At 29.7% G+C, this 22,247-nt stretch overlaps 1 protein-coding gene across 1 annotated transcript in view; it reads right to left on the minus strand.

Moving 5' to 3' along the window:
- The window catches only part of LOC106678157 (CKLF-like MARVEL transmembrane domain-containing protein 4), a 90,695-nt gene extending 74,222 nt beyond the window's left edge, over positions 1–16,473 (minus strand). Inside the window, exon 1 of the mRNA XM_014416521.3 lies at positions 16,323–16,473. Coding sequence (XP_014272007.1) covers positions 16,323–16,436 — 114 coding nt within the window. The 5' untranslated portion in view covers positions 16,437–16,473. The remainder of the gene's footprint in view (positions 1–16,322) is intronic.
- Positions 16,474–22,247: the final 5,774 nt, after the last annotated feature.

The following is a 22,247-nucleotide window of genomic DNA, read 5'->3' on the forward strand; positions in this document are numbered from 1 at the left end:
TATTCTACTGATTAATAAATATTTACTGATCTTACATTTAAAAAAAAAATTGTCTTATAAGTACATATTTATCATTTAAATTTCACCGCTTATATCAAAATTTCCCTTGGAGCATTTTTTTTTTCATTTTATAAATTAGAAAACGATTTTCCAGGAGAAGAGAAGTCTTTTTATTTTTCTAACTTATTTTATATTAAGTTTTATTTTTATTTTGTGATTAGTTTTATTTTTGACATAGATTCATATTTTTATTAATGTAAACCAAGATAATATTAGCATTTATTTATATATTACTTTATTGTTATTATTTTTAATTTAAATGTTTTTTCCTTTAATTGTTATCATTTACATTTTTTTTTTATTTTTTTTTTTTTTTTTACTTCTATTTCTGTATATATTGCATGAATGTGAATTTAAATACTACTTCTTAATGCTGTTAATTTGTGGCAGAGTGTATTAATTCTCTTCAATAAAAAAATTTAAAAAAAGATAAGTTTAGAATAAAGATGTAACAATATGAAGGCTTATAAGTTTAGTTCTAGGAATTTAATTGTTTTCAAATACTATGAATATATTTATACGACTCTGGGTGTGTATCGATCCTTCGTCGGATAAAAGGATTTTGATTTATTCAATAAAAGCATTTGGAAATTTCAAAAGTTTATATAAAATTCTTCTGTATTTTAAAAGTAGCTTTTTGTGTTGAAAAACATTTTTGTAAAAATTTGCTGTAATATCTTTTAGGGAGCCTTTAAAATAACTTTTTTTTTTTTCACTACTACAGTGGTGAATGAGAAAGATATACTCATCATACGGTATTAGATAGTTGCTGTCCAGAATTATCTGCATCCTGTGCTGATATTACAGAAATTTATGCATTATCGAATTACGTATTATATAATGATTGGAAAGTGGAAAAGAAACTCGATTCTTGAACTGGTTCACCTGGAAACGGACCTGAGAACCTTTTGTGACAATCCTTCTTAGCAATGCTACTAGATGTAGCACTTTATCTCAAAACAATTCGTATAAGTAGATCTTGAGTAACAAGAAAAAATACTAACATTAAAAACATTCTGACTAATTTTTTACATTTATCGTGACTAAAAAGATTTAATAAATTATTAAATCTAATCCAATCATATTCTACCAGGGTATAAATATGTTTATTGGGATTAATAGTACATAGAAATTCTAGCAATGACCATTTTACAATTTTCTTGATTAATTTTTTTTTTCAAACACTGCTCTACTCGTTATTAATTAATGTTTTAAAGGTAAGATGTGACAGGCATGATTATGGGATTTCGGGAGCTGTTAGGGAAGAAGTAGCTTCTTATTTTTTTTAGTGGTATGATTACACTCCTAGAGGGATTATAATCCCGTCACCGTATATCAACCAATAATGACTATTAGTATTGTTAATTAAAAATCAGGACATCTCAGTAGGAAGGACCTAGATTCTTAAAGGCCTATAAAGAGTAAAAGTTATCTATCGTGATAGTACTATCATCGCATTGAGAGCGGCTTTGTTCTGTAAATACGCTGACAGTAAAAGCTAATCTAAACCTGGCGACAGTCTAAGCGGTAGATATTGAACAGCTGATTGAATTCTGCACTACAAGAACAGTTAAAGGAGTTTGGAAAGTGTCAATGTCCATAAAAGTTGGATATAATCAGTTCTAAGTTCAAAGGTCAATATTTAAGTGCTCATAGATTCCGATTACTACAATACTTACTTGATAAACGGCCTAAGCTTTCCATTTACTAAAAAAAAAAAAGCACTTATACTTTATGATAATCAGACCATTTCGGATATACGGAATTGAACTTTGGGGGTCCTCCAAACCATCAAATTCCTCCCTTATCCAATCCTTACAATCCAAAATCCTTGATGCTTCTTATTACGTCATAAATAAACTCATCCATAAAGACCTCAATATCCCATTCTTAGCAGATTTGGCTCGAAATAGGAGACCGACCCAATCCATTAGTTAATCTCTCATTTTTAACAATCTCTGATAATCCTTTGAAGCATCTAAAAGAAGATACGGGATTTTATAATTTAAAGCAATGATTGAAGTGCAACCATTGGATGGTTTTTTCATCATAATGTGTTCTGAAAGATTTATCACATTTACGTAATGTATTTTGTTTTTTTATACAGTTGTAAACAAATAAAAGTTAAAAAATAAACCAAACATTAATATATGAGAACGAGATTATCCTGCTCTATCAACATTGTCCTTAATCAACGCTTCATTAATATCCATGTGAGACAGTGATCTGCCAAGGCTTATATGCGTTGCTGTCAACGTGACAGTAGCTGTTAATGCCAAAGGTACTATCAACTATTACAGAAAACATGATAGTAAAACAGTTGTTGTTGTCTGGGGCTTTAGGGCATAAAACCCTGAGGTCATTAACGCCCATGTTTTCCACTTTATAATTCTATTTCACTTTATTTTTCTCTTTAAATAATTTCGAAAAAAAATTTAAATTATTACTTTTTTTGGTATTTTTTTTTACGTATAACAGATTTTCAGGTTTAAATCTTATTCAAAAGGCCATTCCTTATCAAGAAAACTAAAACCATTTCCACGTTCTTCTGGTCATCATTCAGAGCATCCGATACACTCGGTCCTACTCCCAATCTACTCAAGTTCGCAGGTAAAAATGACATATCTTAAATATGTGACTGATCGTAAGTACACTGTTGCAGTATTGACATTTTGGCGGTGGTTGCTTTCTGATCAGATATGTGTGAGTTAACCTTGTATGACTTATTCTCAATCTGGCAATAGCTACCTCCTCCCTGCGATTGGAACGGTTGAAGTGGTCCATGGTTTAATAGTCTTTAATTTGCTTGGCGGGCTTTCCTCCCACATGGCTTCCCAACTAGATGATATTTCATTTTTCATTGGAAGACTTATTTCTTGGGGTGTCAGAATGGCCGCGCCCTGACCTGGAAGAGCAAGTGCTTGTTTAGCTGCAATGTCCGCCAGTTCATTTCCAGTGATCCCCCGTGACCCGGCACCCATATAAAGAACAGTTTTTCTCAAGTTTCCGTGCATGTTGGTATAATTGTGAATTTCTATGATTGTTGGGTGTTTCGGGTAAATGATCTTCATGGGTTTTAGTTTATTAACTTAAACAGTCGGTAATGATAACTATGTTAGTATTTGTTACTGTCATGGAGAAGTGGAGTGCTGAGGCTATAAGTACAACAGTATCTATATACTGTACTATTACAATATACTACATCAGTATTAGCACGGCAGGAAACCCTATGGGTCAACAATGATTACATTTTCCACCACGGCTGTTTATGCCATCTCTGATGTCACTGTGGAAAATGACTCACTCCATGGCTGAAGTTCATATTTGCCTCAAGTGGCAGAAAATGTATTATTGGCAAGTGCAGCAATTAACCGGTCTTTGATTCTTGACGAATCAATATTAATGAAGGTCAAAATTTATTACAATTTTGGGTATCCCCGAGATGTTTTTAGGTTTATTCTAATTTAGTTTATGGAGGATTTTTGAAAAACATTTTCAGTCATTTCTGAATTCTTGGCTTATTTCGTTTCACACAATAATTTTGAACTTACTAAAACATTTGTGTAATGCATTAACTTCAATGGGCATTAAACCATCGTGACAACGATAACGAATAACGTGCTGCCTAAGCAAGCCTTTTATTATGTATATGGGTCGTAGCGTGATGTTATAAAGCCTGAAGCCTTCCTTTATAAACGGCATATTTGATGCACTAAAAAAACTCTAAATCCGACTGTTCTTTAAACAATCGCGTTCAAAGAAACCCTAAAAGTTTTATATACTAATATTTATAAATAAATTCATCTTTTATTTAAGCTAAAATAATATTTTGTTGTCGGTGGACTGTTTTAATTGTTTCTTATTACTCAGATTAATTAGCTCAGACAATCTCACATCCTTTTTTTTATTAAAGCACATTCAGAGGGCATCTTACAATTTTAAAATTAATTGTTATGATACATTACTTAATTTTAATTGCGTAATAACATAATATTTAATTATAATTTTATATATATATTATGTCTTCCAAATTATTAATACAAAATCATACCTTTAAACTTTCTTTCTCAATTTTTATTGAAATTTTTAAATTAAGATGAAAAAACGAAGGTGAGGTTAAAGATGGAAAATGCTTGTTATTTTTAAATTTCGAAATTGCTTAGCTCATGCTTTGCTAATATCCTTACTGTTCATTACGGATGCGATACGTGGCATTTTACACGAAGGGGGGAAAAGCCTTTAAGGATTTTGAAAATAATATTCTGAATGAAAAAGATGACTTGAACAGAGAATTCATTAGGCCGAATTCAGGGAACTGAATCTACTAAATATAACTATATATAACAATTCCAATTAATTGTAGTAGCCATGTATTATAGTAATATATTCTAAACATTTTAAAATGATATGAATATGGTTTTAATTTAATATATGTTTTTAAAAAAATGTGAGACTGTCTGAAGTAGTTAAATTTAAATAATAAGTAAAAAATTAATACCTAATATTATATATATTTTTCTTTTTCTGGAAGAAATCGGTATTTTATTACTATTTTAGTTAATTCTAACATCCCAATGAAATAAGGCAGAGAGATGGAAATAACAAAAACAACTAAATTTTGAACTAATACTTAAAAATAATTAATAACAGTGAAATTTAGATTAATTACAAATAATTAAAATAGATTTGCATTCGTATGTTTTTGGCAGACTATAAGAAAACATTTATGACTAAGGTAAAAAAAAAAACAAAAAAAAAAACATGAAAATATGTTACTTATATTTAAGTTTAATTAATATGAACCGTTATTTTGATTTTTGAAGGACTTATGTCAACCTATAATTCCTTCGAAGAATTTGAGGTAAGAATAATTATTATTATGATGAGAAGATAGTAGATTGTGGATAATATATGTGAGGAGAAGAATAAAAATTTGCGGTCTGTGAAGAACACAAATAAGTACATATTTAGTTATTGGTGCCAACGTTTCAGCCAGAATATCTAACCTTCATCAGGGCTAAACCCTGTCTGTTAACAGTCAGTCTGTTGACTCGGAGTCATGTCTGCTAACTCTATTTATGTATTAATATGCTAGTTATTTTTTAATCATTCTATATATTCTTTATTAATTGGTTGTAATCTTGTTTTTTGTTCTTATCCCTGATGACGACTAGAAATTCTGGCCGAAACGTCGGCACTAATAAATATTTACTTATTTGTGTTCTTAACTGACTGCACCTCCAATCATCTTCTCCTCATAACTAATTATTAATAATTTTCTGCTCCGTTTCAAAAACGTTTAATTTTTAAATTGATATGCAATAGTTAAATAGTTGTATAAATAGTAAATTATATTTAAATGACTTTTTTATTAAATTTATTTTATACCAGATCTACCTGTTGGGCCATATATGGTTGATATACCCGTTATATTATGTTGTTTTTTAACAGTTGATTATGGGGGGTCTCGTACAAAAGACACCCATAACTATATACAATGTTATAATTAAAATATTAAAAAAATAAAAATAAAATAAAATAAATAGATAAGAATAATGCTTCTTAATAAAAGAGAAAAGTAAAATTAATAACAAAACATAATGATATTTGTACACTTAACAAAAACTTGTAATTTTAACTTATTTATTTAAAATTCAATATTTAATATTTTTATTTAGTTTTGATTGAAAATTATTTTTATTTTAGTAGGACAAAGAACTCTGTATGTTCTAACAGACCGATTATTCTGATGTTAAAATAAATTAATGAAATTTAAAGAGCCCCTTCTTTCAGAAAAATAAAAAAAATAATACGTAATACTAACAAACTCTTTGTAACTGACTTGTGAATCATTTAATTCTCGCACTTACTGAGTCACCCTAAAACCTGTCTTATCAACAAGTCTGCCCAATCTACTTTTAACACTAACTAAAAAAAATTTAGCACCTGGGCTCAAGAAATAGTTTTATAAAATATAATAGGAAAATGGAAGAATTTTCAAACCATTATATTAAAGTAAAGCTGGATTTCGCCTTGATCAATTCCAGTCGGTTAGTGCACTCTAAGAAAAGGGTTACATGCAACACGCAACACTTGCATTCCTAATACCTTTGATAAAAGCAGTTAATTCTAGCTCAAGCAGTAGTCAAACCCTCGCGTGTTCAGGAACGTAATAATGTTAAATTTCTATTTTCTTTTGCAACTTTAAAAAGTCTCACTATAAGTAAAGGTCGAGAAATCGTCAACAGAGAATACAGTGGACTTTTATTTATTCATTTATACTAAATTTTAACTTTTGATAAAAATTAAATTTTATTATTTCCAAGAATGAACCTTTGTAATCAACCATGAAAAAAAATTTAACGATCAAGCTTTGTACATTATTGTAAAGGGTCATTCATAGATACACTATTAAACTTTGAAAATAAAATACAAAAAGGTACCAATCAGTTAAGACATAGTGTACAAGCTTCTTGATCTCGTAGAATAAGGAATAGGAGTCAACCTTCGCCATAACTGGGGTGGATTAACTATGCACTTGGGTTAGGTTGACTTATGAAGTAATTAATGCAAAGTCTACGGTTAAATAGGATAAAAAGACACAAAAAGTAATTATTATTACTTGATATTATGATTTAATATCACAAGAACATCGTCGGAACTCGACATTACCATCCGTTATTTTGTTTACGAATGGCGACCGAATGGTCTATACATTGATATCTTTTAACTATTGTTGCGGCCAACATATGATCGGTAATCGACTATGTGACAGATGATATAAAAAACAAAACAAATCCGCTCTCTGTTGTTTTTATACTGCAAACAGACAGATGACTTCTTAGCGCCTCTACGTGTGCACACATATCGTCTCCTTTATCTACTCACTACGCACTCGTAGTTACCAGCATTCTGGCCATCTTAGCCAGCTAAATCATCTTAGCCACGGCGGACGGACTTCTTCAACTCATCCTCCAAGAGAACAAGGCGGGCGGACGTACGTCCTTTTGTAGATCTGCTTTCACGAGAATATGCTCTCAAAACAACCACAACCGGGGCCCCACCAATCACCGGTAAAATAAGACTTTTTTAAATCTTTTGTTCAATTAATTTAGTTTTGTAATAGATTTAATCTTTCTTTTTTTTCTAGTTTTTATATTTTGTTTTTCTATTCTTATTATGTTTACTTATTTAAAAATACAAAAATAACAAAATTCGACTATTTCCTTTTCACGGTTGGGCTAGTAAAGGTTCCTTTCGAACCCCTACCCGCCGTAACAACTATAAAGCTATAGGAAAAATTTACTGTTTTTGCAAACATACCAAAATAAAAAAAGAGAAGTTAAATAGTTGAAAACAAATAATCAAAATAAATAAATAAACAAACTTATCAATTACATTATTACAAGGACAATTTTTATAAAATGTTTTATTAGAAGAGACATATTAAATTCGACATTTTTATAAAAATCTATTATTTGATAAATAATATGTTCATATCACTTAAAGACTTGTTTTATATTGCACGAAATTACGCGTTAAGATGTAGATAAATGAAAAACATGTAATGTAGTATGACAGAAAAGTTTGAAAAAGAGCTTTTATAGCTCGAAACGTTCACTGTGATAAATAATTTATTAATAAAAAAGGTAAAAAAGTAATTTGTAAATACCATAACTTTTTGAAAAATATTTTAGTCATTTATATAGTCAATTTTTATTTTATTGTTGTCTTGTATAATGGTTCTGAAACGCGATTTATGAGGGATATCTATTTATATCTCAGTGAGTAAGATACTGTGCTCCTATTCCAGGTTCGAGACCGCCTGTGGCAGAAAGTTATTTGTTCTGTTATATCAACCATGAACAAAACCCGCAACTTCAGTAACTTGAATATGGAGGGGAAACTTGTGTTTCAACATGATTCTGACCAAATAACCTCCTAGACTAAACGTTGGTCCAGAAATATTTACCAAGCAATAAGCCCAAGACTATTGGGTTGGAGTAGTTTTGATTGATTAATTTTTTTAACTAATTATTTAAAAAATTAACCATTCTGTAATAATTTTTAGTGTTTTTAATGAATAAAAAGAGATCATCCTAAAAATATATGTTTATCGCGAAAATGTTACCAGTAATAAATTCGAGCATGATAAAAATTTCAATTTTTTTTTTTTTACGTACTTTTATAGAATGAAGTATATACTGTGTATTTTATAATTCGTTTTATTAATTAATGCCCCGAATTATTAAATATTTACGATTAAAAAGTAAGACGAGGCTTAGTAAGAATCGATGGTATCGAAGAGTAAGAAGATATCGATATAAATAGTCGACTGCCGTGAGGTCAATGCCTGATCTGATATAACTAGGTCACTGGGTCTTAGGAGTGGGCGCCTCGTCCACAAAGCTTCTTCGTTTTTCTGTTGTTTATTTTATTATTTATTTCATCTTAGTTTTATTATTTAAATTATTGTTTTATTATTTTTTCTTTCAACGGATACACAAATACACTTCTTGTAGTCCCCAGAGTCCAAATAAGCAAGCCTCTAAGATGTATGTGTCAGTGTTTCGTAGAGATTTTCAAAAACGAAACTGAAATTAAAAATTTACAGTACGTTTATATCTCGGATGTTACAGAAACATTCTCGTTAAAATCGACTAACTGGGAAATCCATTTTTTACAATCTATTTTACACATTTTTTTTTATTTTTTCAAATATGGCACTCGAAATTTTCATTAAAAGCATGTATTTAAAGCAGATATATGCATGAGCTGTTACAGCAACTTAAAATAATCTATTTTACGATTTCATATCAATGTAAAATCAAGTTGTGTAAATATATATTTACATGCATACGTAATGGTTGTGGGTCTTAATAATATATATAGTTGTTATAATATCAGGCGTTATTTCAAAGTATTATTGTTCTCATAATCATAACCTACAGTGAAAAAAAATTTTTTAGAAAACAAATATTCTTAACTTTTTTTCTTATATTTATTTTTATTCATTTATTTATTGTAATTTACAGCTGAACAAAAAAATACAATAAGTAAATATGAGGAAAGTTTCACCCAATGGTGGCACTTCAAACATTAATTTAAATTAGAAGGTCCCGTGGCCATCTTCTTTTCAGACGGCTCGGTGGATTATCGAGGATTGTTAAGGATCAGAAATTAAGAACCAATGGGTTAGAATGGGTAAAGAGATTGGAATGAAAATACGCATATCTATTTCGGGCCAAATCTGCAACGAATGGGATGTTAACGTTTCTGTGGATGATTATATTTGCGACGTAATAAGGAACATAAAGGCTTTTGAATTGTAAGGATTGGACACAGAGGGATTTTGATGGTTTGGTAGAGCCCCAGAGCTCAATTCCATTTGTCCAAATTGGTCTGAATATCATAGTATATAATAATTTTTTAACTAATTCTTAAACACAAAAATGTGCAGAATACAAATTAAGATTAATAATTAAAAACAATACTTGCTATTGTTTTGTAATTGAATTTTTTACATAATTAATATCATTAATAACCACTAGAACTGAATCGCTCAGGTTTTGGAGTGAAAAATTTAAAAAAATATAAATAAAAAATAAAATTAAATAATCTCATACTTATCATTGCTCAGTATATTATTGTTTCGAGTTAGTTCAAGTGGTTAATACAGTTGTTACTTATTTAGAAAACTCAGTTACAAAAAAATTGTAATGTAAGTAATGTTCCTATTTATAAATCTTAATTTGTATCCTGTACATTTTATTGTTTAAAAATTAAATAAAACAAACTTTTTTTTACAAAAAACATATTTTTTCGCTGTAGAGCTATGGGAGTAATAAAAATTCCAAACTTACCATCATATAGTTTTATTATTATTGTTCGATTCTCAATAAGTTCAAAAATACTATCATTAACTGCCAAAAAAAGTCATCAATAAGTTTATATATTTTTTTCTTAATTGTTAATAATATATATTTTCGAGAGTCTTTTATATACATTTATACAAATAACATAGTTTTTTTAGTGATTCAAAGGGATCTTTCATCGTCCCATCCGTTGGAATTGGAACACCTCGTAGTCGTAGGAATGATGCAATAAGTCTCTGACTGTGTCTATATATGACCATCCAACGATTACTACCTTCAACTGAATTAACCAAAAGCATTTAAACCATGATGAGTTTGGAATTATACACCTCTAAGATGCAAATTACACCTAATCAAGGAGGTGTAGCCTTATTCCTACATCGATCTTCAGCTCAATAAGACCTTCTCAAGTCGACATAAACTTTTCAGGGTCATTTCTCAAAAGTTAGTTTAGGTAACTTACATTTTTAGTAAAAATGAATATTTGATCATAATTTATTTTTAGATTTTTAGATACCTGTACAAAATTTGTGATGGTAAGGTTCAAAAGTGTGCTGAGTCGAACTGGGTTTTATTAATCGTATTCCTGCACTACCAAATACTGATGTGTTGTTGAAGAAGGGCCACACTGCCAAATACTGATGTGTTGTTGAAGGAGGGCTACACTACCAAATACTGATGTGTTGTTGAAGGAGGGCTACACTAACAAATACTGATGTTTTGTTTAAGGAGGCCTACACAACCAATCACTGATGTGTTGTTGAAGGAGGTCTACACTAGGCGTCGGTTTGTTTAGTCATGAGTAAAAGTTAATGACAAATTCAAAGCTGAAAAAGTTCTTTGGAGACAAAGGGATGAATAATCTTGTTGTAAAGGTCAGACTAAAAGCAACTTGATACCGTATTGACACAATCGTTAATAGGCTAAAAGATGCTTTTCAAAAATATCAAAATACCTTAAGGAATAGCGATTATTTTTAAATATTAATAAAACAGAAGCTATCATTTTCACCAAACGACGTACTATATTTCCATTGACCATAGATTTAAATACCACTGTCCATTTTAGACAGCAAACTATAATTAACACCAAAAATGTATCCGTAATTTCATTAAAAAAATCAAAATTACCCATTTGAAATATATTGATACTATATTAGGCGATACTAAAACCCATCTTAACTTATGGTACTTCAGTAATGTTTTTTTCCCCTTCGGTTTGTTTTACCAAAATGTAAGTATTTTTTTTAATATATAGGAACTGGTATATGTTCCAACTAAGTATTAAATTTGCGTAATTTTAATTGTAGACGTTGAAGTTCCTATTAATGATTCTCATAGTAATTCTCAGCTTTACTTCAGTATGCTTAATTAATTAATGACTTCTCTTCATGACTATTGCTTTGATTGAAGGATTGATTATGCGATTGCAGAAATCATTGCACAAACGAACCCGGAAAAGTAGCATTGGGATTATAGATTTAGCTTGATAATAACAGGTTAGCTTCTGTTGTGATGAAGTCTTCGAGGTCGTGGGAAAGAATTTTAATACGTTCCCAGAGTTAACCTTTACCTTAAACAGAATCGCAAATAGAGGCGTCTATAATATAAATCATTATATAATATAATCTTTAATTTTTGTACTTGATGCCATATGTTCTTCACCAGGTAAATGAAATTTGTCTTAAAACTAACTTAGCCTGAATTGTTAAATAAAGTTTCGTTACCTCCCAAAAGTAAACATCTATAGACCTTGTTGATATTTGGCAGCCCAAACTAGCTTACATTTATTGTTTAATTTTTTCTAGGAGGTCAGAGAGAAAAAAAAAAAGCTTTCTACACACATGGCTATCTTGGACTACTGCTTTTCAGTTTGTTGCATGCAGCTCTTTTGCAACTTCGTTAGTTCTGTCCATCCACCTGGTTTTCGACTTCCCACGTGGTCTTTTGCCTACTTTACTGGTATTCATTGTTGTGTAGAAGCGTCTCGATTGATATACAATCTATAAAATAGTAATAGATTCTAGGGAGCTATTCCGAGTGGCAGTCAATTATGGTAAAAAATAGTTTAAAAAACCTATTTATTGATAACCAACAACCCCCCAATTTATAGGAAATCAAGGCTATATGGGAGCAAGATACAAACATTGTAAATATGACAAAACAATCAGAATATAAATAGAAAATGTGTAAAAACTTAAACGAATAAAGTGGAGCGTAGTGAGCTAAAAAAAATTTATAAATATATATGAATACAATACTAATATAAGTATTTTAATATTTTCAATAAATTTTTTACAATAATAATACTAATTATTCAACTCATCTATCATATCCAATTCAAGGTCATAATGTTCAGTTTTTTGTTTTCAAAATTAGTTTGAAAATTTGAAATTCCTAGAAATTTTTAAAAAATTACCAGTCGTAGAAATTGTATAACAATCATGCTAATAATCGATTTACATTCATTATCGATGATATCTTATGAATCGATAAATTATTCTTATCTGGACGGGAAGAGCCCTATTATAGCCGGCTGAGTGGGCAAGTATTAATAGAAACTCCAGAATAAATTTGGCTCTAGGACGACCTCATCAATCGATTAGTATTTACAATTTAGATTAAAATGTAAACAGTATTTGTCTTTAAAAAATAAATCTTTGTTTATACATCCTAATTCATGTAAGGACTTTATAAATGAAGTAAGAAAATGACACGTTTTTTTGTATATACCTCTTCCATTAAAACAAGACTTTGAAATTTTTAATTGGTATCATTTAAACATCATTTAAGGAACGATATAAAATATTATGAATGTATTTAAATTTTAATCGTTAAAGTAGTAAAATATTGAATACAGTTTTTATCGAAATCGAGTTTTTAATAATGCTTTTGGATCTTAGGAAAATTCAAGCAGGAAAATTTTAATTTAGTTATGACTTGAGTAATAAAAATTGAATTGTCTGATTTTTGGATTTATATTTTTTGCGAATTCTAATTTTTAATTATTTCGCTAAATTCGACGTAAATATTCTTATTTTTATAATTTATTACAGTTTTATATTTTAATCCTTGGACATGAACAATAGTTTGAATCTTATAATTAATTTTAAATGTTTTCAAGTTAATTAATGCATTACATATGAGGCGTTGCACATCAAAATTATATACTTTTTTTTTTATCTGACAGTTTTGAGTTAAAATTATTTTTTTAGAGTCCTACAAATGGACAGTTTCTCTGCAGTTCTGTATTATTGTAATCTAACACTACATTTACTAGATGTATTTTTATATATTGATGTAATATAGTTGTAAATTTCAATAAATAAAAAAAAAAAGATTTATTTTTCAGAAACAGTTAAATAACACGAGATGTAGCATATTTTGAAGAAAAAAAATTGTAATTCGGTTTCAAAAATGTTAATTAAATAAAAAATAGACATAACTGGTTTTGGTATAAAACAACTATTAACCATGTTTGTTCCATATATTTGTATGACGTCAAGGCAAATTATTATTTTGGCTCTCTCAGGTATAAATGGTCAGGCATAAATTAAAATTACTTTTTATTGAAAATATATATATATAATCAATCCTGTTTGTTGCATAAGCTGTTTTGAAATTGAAATCGAAAAATTATCATACGAGATAATTGACCTCTGAGTAAAAAACAAAATATGCAAACTGTGAGGAATTCATTCTTTTGTGTAAGTGGGATACTAAATTCAACCGCTCGACAAATAATTAGACGAAAAAACGCATATTCAAGCGATAACAAAAGCTTACCTAGTTAAAGTGGCTCTGTTCAATGCATTTATATTTTTAGTTGTCATCCTTGTGGTTGTAAGACAAATTTTAATTTTTTTTTTAATGACTGTATTCGTAATTTTAATTAATATTAGTACTTTAGTAACTATTTTAATTGTATAGCGCCATCAATGTGAATTTCGATAATATCGCCTTACTGGAATATTCTATAACTAGTTTACCAAGCTGTGGAATACAATTAGGATAAGATCCAGGATTTTTTAGTCCACATAAAATAAAAAATATACGCTACTGAAAATTGTTAGATTCACCCCTTTTACAGAACACTGACAATAAATAGAATAGATTGTTGGGAAAATTTCATCATGAAAAATTTTAAATCGATGTTTTTAAATAAAATAATACCTTTTGAGGTCCAAATGACCAATATTGGAAAATAGTTCGTGTGAGGTCAGCCTCGTTTAAATGTCTGTATAAGAAATATTAAAAAAGGAAAATATAATTTTTTTTAACCAGAATAAATAATTATCTGTCACACCAAAATTTGAACCTGGGTCCTTAGTAGCACATTGCCTTACCTCTGAGCTACCCTACTCCCTCCTCCTTAATGGCTCTTACATTAAGAATCAATGAATCAATCTAACGAACGCCCTTCATTAACCGACAAAGTTCTGACAGTCCTCTTTTCGAAAATCTACTTCGGATAGTAAACAAATTAGTATGCGTATTTATTTTCTGATTTTTTTTTGTTTAACATTAAAAAAAACAAAAAAAAAAAACACTGGAAATATTTATCAAAATGAATACCCTAGCGTAACCAAACAGTGCCGCTAGTTCGTAAACCTGCTTCTTTATCAGTCTTTGAAAGCCTTCCTAAAAGAACATGTCCTCCTGACCTTCTTAGATAGAACAGTTGAAATGCTACCAACATGAGGTACTTTTATACAAACATATTTTTTAAAGTAATTTACTAATTAATTACTTCGTAATATTTATTCGATTCTTACGGGATCTAAAATTTTTTTTTATTTAATCCAAAACGATTTAACAAAACTCATTTTCATGTCGATTTTTCTTCAATGATGCAGTTTGATACTTAGTTGGTTCCTTCAAGGGACCCATATAAAAGAAGACAAGAGTAGCCCATTCCTCTTAGACCTTCTGATGGCCACTCGGCCTTACCAAGGGTTCCACAAGATCTAGGTTCCCTGTCAATAACGAATTACAAAACACGCATTTAAATGCTTCAAATTACAAACATTGAAGTCAAATTTCAAAATTTACCTTTGATTTCAAGATGTTTGTTAAAACAAACGATTAATATATAAAATTATTTATTAAATTAAACATTTTTTAACTCTAAACAAATAAAATTTTTTTAAAAATAAAAGAAAACGAAAATTTTTGGTCGGTCTTATATTCTTTCTTTTGTAGGATTTCGTTCATTTTTCCTATAGTCAAATAATCCAGTGTAGTGTAATGGCGTCGAAATTATTTATTGTTTAAACCTGATTTGACCAAAAAGACACCAATCAAGTAAAGATTAATCTTGTCAGATAATTCGTATATCATGTAAGATTTTGGACTGTATGTGATAGAAAATAACTTTTTTGGTTTTGACAATCCAGTGAACAAAATTTATGATGTATTTGGAATAATAGACAAAATAAGCAACATTATTAGTCTTAGGGCACTTGTGTAGTTGATGGGTAATAAATGCTGTTTATGGTGCATATAAAGAACACTCCTAAGTAACTTTTCTTATGATTTCTGTTTACTTGGTTGGTTGCTTACTTATGTGTTGGTTTTGTCGATATGTTTATTTTATTTTTATTTTTAGTTATCATTTATTATCTCTAAGTTTTTTAAAATTTTTATCTTTCATATTTATCCTAAATTTGTATTAAGAAAAATGAAAAAAAAATTGGTAATAGTCTTATATAGAAGAAATTGCAGTCAAGTATATCCAAACTTCGGTCATGCTAGCTGAATCTTAAACTAAAAGAGACAGAAGACATCTAAGATGTTGACTGTTAGTTTGAATAATACTCAAAATAAATAAAGATATGTTATTTTCATTTCTATATTTTTTTTGTTTCCTTCACTTATGTATACATGGAATATATAGTATGGAAAGTTAGTAGGCTCCATGAATCACCTATAAAGATTAATTAGTACTTAAGAATTTTTAGTTGTCTTATACTCATTGAAATAGTTTGACAGGGCTTATATGTAGAATTAAAAAAAAAAATGTGTCTCTAAAATATCTTTATAGTTTAACATAGTCCTGTAGCAGATTAGCAACTAGGGGAATAGGAAGGAGCCGATGATGTCCGATCGCTGTCATATGTACGCGGCTTTGTTACCATTTGTTAAACTGTCGTATTCTCAGCAGAAAAAAACTGATATTCGTTATTCACGTCTTAAGAAACACTAAAATACGATTTTTTATAGCAACAAAAAAAAATTTATTATTTGAAATTTTCCCCCTTCGGGTTTTAAGTGAAAGTTGTATAAAGTTCGCTCTGTATCAGACCTTTTTTTTTTTTTTTTTAATTGAACACAGATGCACTCGTAGACATTCAGCTCTAAGCTTATGATATTAGGACTTGTTGCTTACCAATTGCAAGATCTTGAGGGATCCCGAAGGCGTCCTGAAGTATGCAAGATTAATCCTGACCCAGGAGAGCGGGTGCTCCTGCTTGCCTCCTTCGGTTGCCGGTGCCTCGGTCATGTCTTGTAGCGAACTGACTATGCGGCGGCCGTCCCCACCACGATGGAGAGGGAGTGCGTCTTCGAGGCTCCGTGGGCTGTGCCATGTCCTTCGTCTCAGCTCATTATGGTCTGATAACTACACTCGGCGATTGATTTTTATTTGTAATTATTATATTTATTATTAATTGCTTCCTTACCGCTGTGCTATCTGCTTTCGATTTCAATGAACTTAACTGTGAAAGTAAAATCGGAATCAGATACTGCGATATCTGATGCTCCACTTCTGTCAGGGTGGAGTTGATTTTGTCTAGTATGGACAAAAGGAAACATTTCGTCTGTACGGGATCAAAATAGTCAAGATCAAAAATATTATTTTTATTCCCTTTCTTTTTCATAGTAAAAAATAAATAAATATAACATTTTTAAGTTTTAATTTACCGTGTTTATTGTTTTAACTTTCCCTAACCGTAAATTTGTAACCAAAAGTATGCATATGAACACAATAAAAAAATAGAATATTTTAATATTAAATCCTTCGATTTAATTATTTTTTATATTATTTAAGTTTGCAATCAACATCTTCGATGTTTTTTCTCCTTTACTTCGAGATTCAGTATGTGAGATCGGAGCCTAAATTCCGTAGTGAAGCCCTGTGTAACTACCATTCAATCGGAATAAAATCTAGCTGATATAAAATAACATCTAGATTTACAATGATATTCTAAAATCAATAAAAATCGTTAGAATCGGTTTTAGGTAATCAAACAAATATGTAAAGCTAATTTTATAAAATCGATTTTATCGAGTTGCACCAACATCCGTTAACTTCTACCATAACATAATTTACAGTGTTTCGGATCCCTGATACTAATTACCTTATGGGATTGTTTATGCGCAATAGTTGCTATGAAAAGATAACATACACCCTCGTATATTATACAGCCCCTTGATACACCTCTGTACTCACGATAAGTAAATATTTTCCAATTCAGATAAGGGAGTCAACCTAAGGAAGAAACAGGAATGGATGAGATCGCAAATAGATCTATGCTAGTTGTTTAAAACTAGAAATAGAATTTCTGTGCAATTGCATCTTTTGTTCCCTAGCAACCCAATTCTGCTAAACCTTGACAGCATTCGAATCCATGGCTAGGGCATTCTTTTTATACTAGTTTTATATTGTTCGTTTTGGGGTTACTACATGAATTTAAACATTTTTCGGAATAAAATTGTATTTTTGTTAATTTTTTTAGTTTTCATGATCAAATCATCAATTATTCTAATTATTTCGCAAAACTAATAATTACTATTCTGTTAAATAATATATGATACAAGCTCAATTAATTCTATTTCGCCATTCGTTTTAGTTTAGCCTAGTAATTAACGCGATCTGTGGGAAACGGAGACAAACCATGATCCCCCTGTTTTAGGAAATCACAATTTGATGCTCAATGCAATACAATTAAGTATTTAATCTTAAATTATATAATTACAAAAAAAAAAATTAAAATTGAATTCCTTGATCATGGAGTTGAAGTTTTATTTTTATTGAAAATATTAAAATGGAGAAGTCATATCTACTTTTTATGAATTATAGTATGTCTAGTTATTTTTTTCTCAATTTAAATAAATTGAAAAATTAAATTTAAAATTGTCATATTACAGTTTCGAATGATAAATAAAAAATACGGAAATGTGGAATCCAATGCTAGAGTTTAATATTTTAAATATTTCTTTCTACATAGCATCTTGATGTACGTGTCCAAAATCTGAAACTTGTAGTTGTAAGAAGATTGAAATTGAGTTTTCTAGCCATCATAATAGAAATGAAAAACCATAAAATACAGTTAGCTTCAACTTAGTTCTTCAGTTATGGACAAACTTTTTTGGTTTTTAATTAAAGCTGTTTAGTTTTTTGATAATTATTTGGCGAGTTTGATTACAACAAGGTTAGATAAGCTTCCGATACCTGAAAATGTTTTCATGTATTCCTTACAACCATATATGAAGCAACGACCCATCACTAATACAGTCTCCTCCAAAAGCTTCCTCAATTTTTCTATATCCGTTGTAGTAGCCATCACGTTTCTCGCTTCTGTGTGGATACTATCAAACCATCTCAATTTCGGTCGTTGTTCGATGAAGGACCTCCACAGTAAATTTACCCGGGATTTCTCTGTTATCCATTCTTCCAACATACCCAGCCCATCTCAACCTTCCGATCTTCACAAACCTTTTAGTATTCAACCTTCAAGGGGTCGCAAATTTCCACATTTTTCTTCTTGGCCAAGTATCACTTTCTTTGATTGGGCTAAAAAGTCTTAGTAATATTTTTCTCTAAGAAATAAGTATAAATAAGGATTACGCACATTAGCTGTTTGTAGAGCCTTATTTTGGTTTGGTTGGTGGAGTCCTTATTTTTTAAAAGTTTAATCTGCGCAAAGTAGCATTTATTCTATAAGAGTGACCAATATTCGTTAGTTTATCTCGGGCCTCATACAAATGAAGTGTAGCACTCTTTCAAATTTGTAGACACCACTCTCAATGTACTAGTTGTCTTCCTGCTTATCAACTCCTCCTGTTCTCATATATTTAGTTTTCTGTTCATTTATCTCAAGTCCGAACCTATTTGCTGCTTTAAAGTTGTAGATGGCTCATTACCAGTGATGCGGCGAGAGGGATGCGCTAGGATCTCTTAAGTTCTGCTCTACCCCTCACACGTGGGGGATAGAGTGGGCTCAAAGATCCTCAGGTCGATTGTGTAAATATTGTATATAATATTTTATCATTATGTTATCATTATGTTATCATTATGTTATTTTATTTATTTATTTTTCATACAGATAGTTTGATTATGTTCATCTTGTCTATTCTTTTGTTTGTATATATTTTAAGAGAGTTTTTTTAATTTATTTATTTTTTTAATTTATTATTTTTTTATTTTAGTATGTATGAGATCATTCATCACTATTACCTATTGCCCACAACTGTGTGGCAGATTGTAATATCTATCAATAAATAAATCTATCAATTCCAAAGTTGGAGAAACGCATAATTTAATAATCTGGGTGTATTAATATTATAAATTAAGCAGTGTAGCGGTTTTTTACAAGATTTCGGGTTTCAATGACCATTTTGAGTTTCCATTGTATAATTTTGCATATTTTAACTCTTTGTTCTTTTAATGTGCGATAATTCGGTCTCTATTTTTGACTGTTTATTCCAAAAAGGTTGAATAATCTATATATAATTTGTACCTTTTTTTTTACGGATGAAACAAATTTAGATTACTGCATTTATATCAATATTACTGCACTTCCTTATCCTTACTGATTTCGATTTTCAGTGATAAGGTGAAAAATAAAGCCGCCAAGACGTCACTTATAAACTGACTGATCTGCTCAGGGATCGGACATAATCTCCGTGAAATGAGCTAGTGAGCAGAGAACAATAGAACTAATTCACTCTCGACCGGCCGGCATTGTAATACTTCTTGGACAATGGAAGCTAATATGTTTGTCATCAGTCCTCTGTCCTGTCATGTCAGGCTTTTAGATTTTTTTTTTTCAATGGTCCCTATTAGACCATAACTGGTCTAATGTTAGTTATAACGAGACGATTAATTTAATGGCTCTCGTTTTAATTCATGTTTCAAATTTTAACCAGAGAGTATTATAGAGTATTTGACGATGACATAGAAAAAAAAAATTAATATTATTGTCAGTTCAGAAATTCAATCATAAATGTTTAAATTAATATAGAGACAGGTTTAATTTTTAATTTTTTTTTAAAACAAAGATTTTTAATCTGTGTACCAACAGAAGGAAAGCAATAGCCGCCATGATGGTTCCATATATGACGTCATTTAAATGTAAACAATCAATACAGATATAGCGACTCACACTTTAAACGTTTTTAAATAACTACGTATTTACGTATATAATTGATCATATAGTTTTCCAACTGAAAGAGACAATAATTACGTTTTTAGTTACTTTAAGTAGTCTTTCGGAATAAATATAACTTCTAATAAACTTAAAATTTGTATCTTGCATTATACTCACATCGAAGTGATCTTCACAAAACTAATATCTATTATTTATTTATAATTATAATTTTGCATTCCTTCTAACCAACTATAACCAAATGTTTCTAGTTTTGACTTCTATTGGCATTTGAATAAACGAATTTTTTCTTTATATTTGTATTTATGCGATTAGATACAGCACAAGAACAATAACGAATATAACTCGTTGTAGATGCTTAAAACAGAAAGAATAATAAAAAACAAGACAAAATAAATTAAAATAACACGTGTTAAGTATGAGACTATGCTAGTCTTATCTACTCAGCGCGTGCTATTTAGGTATATTACATAGTTTATACATAATAGTTTCCAAGATACAGCATTTTAAAAAGAAACATTTCATAAAACAAAAAAAAAAAAAAAATGGACTGAAAATCAGTAGTTAGTAAATTTATTTTAGGAAAGCTATACTCAAAAACCATTCTACGAACAAATTTCTATTAGTAATCAAATTAAAGCTAGTTTAATGTAGTATAAAGTAGTTTATGACCTTTATCTTCGTAGGAATAGTAGTTTTTATGATATTTTTTAGATTTTTTAAAGAAATGTTGTTTTTTAAAAATCTATATCTGGAATACTTGAAGGTAAATAGTATTAATAGTAAATACTATTAAGACTCATATTTTAGGAAATGTATACTAATTTAAATGATGCTCTCTTAGGTTTTCTAGTTTTGGTAATTTTAAAGATATAGGGCTCCGAATGCATTTTTTTCTCTTTTAATATTTTGAAACAGCCGCCATTTTTTATTCCTCCTACTTATACTTGGCAGACACGTCAATTATGACTAGTACAAGATCATAAAAGTAATCATACATAGTTTTCATGCAAGTAATAAAAAATCGGGGTGAAATTACTACTATTTTTTCTCCCGGGCTCTGACAGCACTTCTAGTGCAAAAGTTAATATGGATAATTTTTGTTATTATTACTAAAACTGTTTAATATTTATATCATATGAATATTTGTGATTTTTTTTTTTTTTTTACTCATACCAAAAAATTTTTTGAATATAAAAAATATTTACACTACACCGACGTTTCAGAGTCCTCCTCCGCCTTCAGGGTTCTTCTTATTATAACAATAATATTCTCTTCTGGGTTCCTTATGTCCAAAATCGACAAAGTAAAATTTCTATATTTTGGACATAATTTGGAAAGGAGAAAAATCACTTAATAATTATATGTCCCACAAGTAATCGCTAAACCAGATAGTGCGATAGTACTACCAGAATAGTGTTTTGACAACCATCATGCAGTTTACACTTTGGCAATTGCTGCCGACTGTCACCGTTTAACGGTCCTGGACTGTAAATAAACTGTTCTGTTAATTCGACACTTGTTTATTCTCTCGGCTCCGATAATATTAACTTACCGCAAATCACAAAGTTATCTTATCATGTGGTTGCTAGTGAGACTCGTCCTGATATAGTTGTGAGAATTTTTATTCAAATATATAAATTGTTTTTTTTTTCCAAAAATCACTTATATAATATTGTTTGAACTGTCTTTTGTTATATGTGACCGTTATTAATCTGACGATGCACTTCACTTCTTTGGCTCAAAACTCAATGCAAGAGAAGTGTGCCACAGGAGAATTTCCCTGCCGCAGGATATAATTTACCAGCCTCCAGCTTTCTCGAATTTTATCTCTAGTCGATGACTGTACAAAGTGGAGCTACATTATTTATTATATTCCTGCCCTACAAGAGTTAGAAGACATAATTGCAACACCTAATGGTATC

The sequence above is a fragment of the Halyomorpha halys genome, unplaced genomic scaffold (genome assembly GCF_000696795.3).
Source record: "Halyomorpha halys isolate HHAL.00 unplaced genomic scaffold, Hhal_1.1 Scaffold126.1, whole genome shotgun sequence".
Lineage (NCBI taxonomy): Eukaryota > Metazoa > Arthropoda > Insecta > Hemiptera > Pentatomidae > Halyomorpha > Halyomorpha halys.